The 6,000-nt window shown below is 40.1% G+C and overlaps 1 protein-coding gene across 1 annotated transcript in view; it reads left to right on the top strand.

Annotated features, from left to right (window-relative positions):
• Positions 1–6,000, top strand: part of cfap91 (cilia and flagella associated protein 91) — a 25,857-nt gene that overhangs the window by 2,756 nt on the left and 17,101 nt on the right. Inside the window, exons 3-8 of the mRNA XM_017469631.3 lie at positions 44–201; positions 537–614; positions 2,773–2,829; positions 3,203–3,387; positions 4,141–4,318; positions 5,042–5,199. Coding sequence (XP_017325120.1) covers positions 44–201; positions 537–614; positions 2,773–2,829; positions 3,203–3,387; positions 4,141–4,318; positions 5,042–5,199 — 814 coding nt within the window. The remainder of the gene's footprint in view (positions 1–43; positions 202–536; positions 615–2,772; positions 2,830–3,202; positions 3,388–4,140; positions 4,319–5,041; positions 5,200–6,000) is intronic.

Raw genomic sequence — 6,000 nt, 5'->3', positions numbered from 1 at the left:
TTTGTGTGTGTGTATTTGTGTGTGTGTCTGTGTCGAAATGCAGAGGAAGGTTCCCGAGTTTAACTCAATGTTCAGTATTCTCCCACACCACCCAAGTTTCACACTCTGCTTGCATACTGCTAATCCTGTTCCTGCTTTCATCGACCGCCGCTGGAGAGGACATGCTGAGCAGAAAAGAGAGACACTGCAAACACTAGCAGGGTATATACACACACACACACACACACACACACACACACACACACACACACACACACACACACACACACAATTTCCTGTACCTGCATCCTAAAAGGAAATGTACAATACATACCCACACATACTGTACCTGTCTCTTTCCAGTGAAACCGTTTTTACTCTGTGATCAAAGAGGAACACACGGTTTCAGATTCCACACTGTATAAAACATATTTCAGTAAAACATATATTATGTTTTACCCTGCATAACACTCTCAACTATTCCTCACACGCTCTGTATATGTGTGTGATGTGGTGAACACTTTCTGCAGCAGCTTGTATGTGTGTTCTTTTGCCAGGGTGCTGCCCGGTGTTCAGCTGTACAAACCCAAACCTGAGGACATCTCTGGAGCAGATCGCTGGAAGTATTTTAAACGGTAACCTTATATAACATATACACTCAGTACACTCATATACAAATGTGTGTGTGTGTGTGTGTGTGTGTGTGTGTGTGTGTGTGTGTGTGTGTGTCATCGTCCCTCAATGCAATTACCACACTGTTCTTCTTGTGGTATTGTGTGGGAATTAGGAATGCACACATCCAATATCCTATCTGGAACTCTGAGTATTGACTAATGTTCATCTGATATTATGGGTGTCACGGTGGCTTAGTGGTTTGTCTCGCACCTTTGGGGCTGGGGGTTCGATTCGTGCCTCTGCCCTGTGTGTGCGGAGTTTGCATGTTCTCCCCGTGCTCTGGGGATTTCCTCCAGGTGCTCCAGTTTCCTCCCCCAGTCCAAAGACATGCGTTGTAGGCTGATTGGCATCTCCAAATTGTCCTTAGTGTGTGTGTGTCCTGTGATGGGTTGGCACCCCGTCCAGGGGTGTGCCCCGAGTTCCCTGCTTTAGGGCTCCAGGCTCCACAGCGACCCTGTGTAGGATAAGTGGTATGGAGAATGGATGGATAGATGATCTGATATTAATATCCTCACATGGCACACGTCACATGACATGACAGATAATTGCAACTTAGAGGACATATTTTATATACAGTGGTGCTTGAAAGTTTGTGAAGCCTTTAAAATTTTCTATATATCTGCATAAATATGATCTAAAACATCATCAGATTTTCACACAAGTCCTGAAAGTAGACAAAGCGATCCGAATTAAACAAATGAGAAACAAATATTTTACTTGGTCAATTATTTATTGAGGACAATGATCTAATGTTGCATATCTGTGAGTGGCAAAAGTATGTGAACGTCTAGGATTAGCAGTTAATTTGAAGGTGAAATTAGAGTCAGGTGTTTCCAATCAATGGGATGACGATCAAGTGTGAGTGAGCGCCCTGTTTTTTGTTTTTTTTTAAACATGGATCTACCAAAGTCTGATCTTCACAACACATGTTTGTGAAAGTGTATCATGGCACAAACAAAGGAGATTTCTGAGGACCTCAATTGTTGATGCTCATCAGGCATCAAGGCATCAAGGTTACAAAACCATCTATAAAGAGTTTGGACTCCACCAATCCACAGTCATTGTGTACAAATGGGGGAAATTCAAGACCGCTGTTACCCTCCTCAGGAGTGATGGACCAACAAAGATCACTCCAAGTGCAAGATGAGTAATAGTCAGTGAGGTCACTAAGGAATTCAGAGTAGCTTCTAAGCAACTAAAGGCCTCTCTCACATTGGCTAATGTTAATGCTCATGAGTCCACCATCAGGAGAACACTGAATAACAATGCTGTGCATGACATTGATGGAAGGAGAAAACCACTGCTCTCCAAAAAGAACATTGCTGAACATCTGCAGTTTGCTAAAGATCATGTGGACGAGCCAGAAGGTTATTGGAAAAATGCTTTGTGGACGGATGTGGACAAAACAGACCTTTTTGGTTAAATAAGAGGTGTTATGTTTGAAGAAAGGAAAACACTGCATTCCTGCATAAGAACCTTATCCTATCTGTGAAACATGCTGGTGGTAGTATCATGGTTTGGGCCTGTTTTGCTGCATCTGGGCCTGGACGACTTGCTATTATTGATGGAACAATGAATTTTGAATTATACCAGCGAATACTAAAGGATGTCAGGACATCTGGTCGTGGTATGAATCTCAAGAGAAAGTGGGTCATGCAGCAAGACAATAATCGTAAGCACACTCGTCAGAGAAGAATAAAGTTAATGTTTTAGAATGGCCAAGTCAAAGTCCTGACCTTAATCCAATAGAAATGTTGTGGAAGAACCTAAATCAAGCAGTTCATATGAGGAAACCCACCAACATCCCAGAGTTAAAGCTGTTCTGTACTGAGGAACGAGCTAAAATGTGCAAGCCTCCAAGCCGATGTGCAGGACTGATCAACAGTTACCGCAAATGTTTATTTGCAGTTATTATTGCACAAGGTGGTCACACCAGATACTAAAAGCAAAGGTTCATATACTTTTGCCACTCACAGATATGTCATATTAAATCATTTTCCTCAATAAATAAGTGAACAAGTATAATATTTTGTCTCATTTGTTTAATTGGGTTCAGATTTTTCTGTTAGAAGCACACATATTAATTCTTCCTTTTTATTTCCTGCTTTCTTCCTTCAGTCCACTCATCCCCTTTGCTCAACAGATCCCACCCGATGTTATTTTTGCGTTACCCAGGTAAGTCACATGACACTTATCACAACATCTCCAGTGTGTGTGTGTGTGTGTGTGTGTGAGTGTGTGTGTGTGTGTTCCAGACATGTTTTCTTTAGCGTAGAAATGATATTTTTATCTTTATATCCTTATCTGTAAATGTTAGAAATTCATGCCAGTAATTCTATTTTACATAAAACCTCGTCCTGACAGCGATTCCCCATTAAACCTCACTCAACGAACGCGAGTCTGCGCATGCGCGTCAATCAAATTTCGCAATAGAAAGGAAGCAAATAACAAAAATATTCATCACACCTATATTGTATATACTATATAGTTTCTGTGATTCTGACTGCATTCATTTGTTATATGGACTGATCTGTGTATTTTATCGCAGAGGTGACCCCCACAGTGCCCAGCAAGAAGACTCTGAGTGGATGGAAAGCTCTTTCCAGCGCACAGTGGGGGTTCAGACAGACTACCGCGACAGCGAGACTCAGACTGATCCTTACAGCCCTGAATATATATTACATCCAGGAGCAGTGATTCCAGAAATCCTCACTCTGGTCCCATTCTCTTGGGGTATGCAAACATAAAGACCTACATTTGTTTGCAAAAGTTTGGGCACCCCCAGGTCAAATAACATATTTTGTTGTTTTTTGAAGTGAAAAGAATTAAACACAACTGGTGCAAAAAAAATAATAAAAATAAAAATAAATTGCACAGTTGCTTTATATTTGAAGATCTTAAAAACAGAGAAAAATAAATATTAATTGTGGCATGTGAAAAATTTTGGACACCCTGCTCGGTTAGTACTTAGTTATACCCCTATTAGCAGACCTCACAGCATGCAAAAGCTTTTTGTAGCTAGATAGAAGTCTTTCTGTTCTTGTTTAATGAATTTTCGTCCACTTTTCCTTGCAGAATATTTCTAGTTATAAGATATTGGGCTGTCTTGCATGCACAGAAGGCCAGGGGTGCCAAAACTTTGGCATATAACTCTATGTAAACTAGCATGATCATGCATACAGATACACTCACACACAAATGTCTTACACTAGACTGTAACCCTTTTTACAGTCTGTAAGTTTTAGAGCCCTGTGCTATTGCAATGGAAACAGTGATAAACTGTCACCAACCTCACAAATGAAATTACTTTTGGCTTTTGAGTCACATTTTAAGGAAAAGGAGCAGACCTTAACTTTTAGTAGTATAATATATTCTACTTCAGTGCACCTATGGGGCAAAATATTATCCAGGTGCTAGAGAATGAGTTTGCAGAGGTTGGGCTGCATTTCTGAGACCTGAAAATAATCAAAAGAATTGTATGTACAGGTCATGGGCTTCCTGCTGGCCTGGACGAGGTGGAGATGATCGAAAGAGCGAGGAAAAAGAGGGCCTGGGAGGCCACACTACCACCTCTGAATGATCTCACTCAGCTGGACAAGAGGAATAGGATGATGGATGAGATGGAGAGGAAGGAGTGGGCTTTCAGAGAGCAGGAAATCGAGAAGTGAGAAACAGTTCTCTTACCACAGCATTCTGTGCTACTCTTCCAGGCTCTCACCTGTGGCTTCTTTCTCACGCTGCATAAGCAATTACACTCATATGTTAACTTAAATTCAAAAGTCAGTATTTACACTGGGAAGGTTTCCATAGTTCGCCACATTTCCGAGATGGTTTTTCGGTAGTGTCTAGACCACCATCTCTAAGATAAATACTTGCCTTTAAACCCAATATATAATATAAAACACTTATATGGTGTTATGTAAATCAGAACACAGCAAGCATTCAATTAAACACCAAATTAGAGTCTAGTATGTTGCTAATAGTCCTATATTGCTCCATAAACACAGTGTAGGGAATTACAGTAATCCAGACGTGATGTTACAAGAGCATGGATTCCAGTCTCCAAATCTTTCAGGGGCAGAAACTGTTTAATTCCGCATTCTGGAATGGTTTGAGGAACATGACAAAGAATTCAAGGAGTTGGCTTCTCCGGATCTCAATCCGATCAAGTATCTGTGGGATGTGCTGGACAAACAAGTCATGGACTTAAAGGACTTAAAGGATCTGTGGTGCCAGATACCACAGCACTCCCTCAGAGGTCTTGTGGAGTCCATGTCTTGATGAGTCAGAGATGTTTTGGTGGTACAAGGAGGACCTACACAATATTAGGCAGGTGGTATTAAGGTTATGGCTGATTGGTGTATATGTTTGTCTTTGTGTGCTGCAGGCTACAAGAGGCTCGTTTGGCTCTTCTCATGCGGGTTTTACAGGAGAGAAAATCACAGCAGGACAAGGTCACAGTGCAGAAGCTGGATAAGTATTTTTCTCAGCGGCAGAGAGAGAAAGAAGAAAGAATCCAGAAAATACGCAAAAACTATGCACTCTGTAAGACCATACACACTTACATCTCTATAAAAGGAAAGGCCACATTAATTATGTCACTATCACTCCTCTGACCATTTTCCCCAAAGAAGGTCAAAGCTTAAGTGTGGAAAATAAACAGTTACTTTAGTTTGTTCAGCAATTGCATGCAATTATCAGCTTGACCCTAGAAACAAGTAAAATCATTAAATCAAGTTGTAAGCCTATGTGTAACTTCTAATTTGTAACTTCTAATTCAATTTCATACTTATTCATTGACTATTTTGAATTTCCATTTCACTTGTTTCATTTTATTGGCTCTTGATCAAAAAGGAAACTGTGAAAGACAGAGTAAATTGGGGTATGTATATTCTATAAGAGATGAGTGGGCTGGAGCTTGTTTCCACACAGTTGAAGTTTATTCATCATTTACTCTCAAATCACTGCACATTTTGATGATGACAATTTCGTGAATCAATCTCAAATTCACTTGTGTGTAATTCCATGCACTCAAACCTGCAACTCTGATAAATAAGTCATATGTCATCTTTTAAAATCACTCATTTTATTTGATGTCAAATCTGAATATGTTACAATGAAAGGTCACATGACCAGAGACACACACTGTCTTACCAAAGCCAAGTAAATGACACACTTCACAGGTTTATATTAGTTCAACGTTTCATCTGTAATGCTAAAATTGGCATAATTCAGTTTCTTTTTTTAGGGTTTTATTAAACCAAATCACATACCGGACAAAGTTTACCTCAACAAAAGAAATAAAAGTAGTCTATATGTAGCTCACTGTCCACAAAATGTAGTGTA

The sequence above is a fragment of the Ictalurus punctatus genome, chromosome 6, assembly GCF_001660625.3.
Source record: "Ictalurus punctatus breed USDA103 chromosome 6, Coco_2.0, whole genome shotgun sequence".
Classification (NCBI taxonomy): Eukaryota; Metazoa; Chordata; class Actinopteri; order Siluriformes; family Ictaluridae; genus Ictalurus; species Ictalurus punctatus.
Note: the sequence above shows the minus strand (reverse complement) of the source record. Positions and strands in the feature narration are given on the sequence as shown.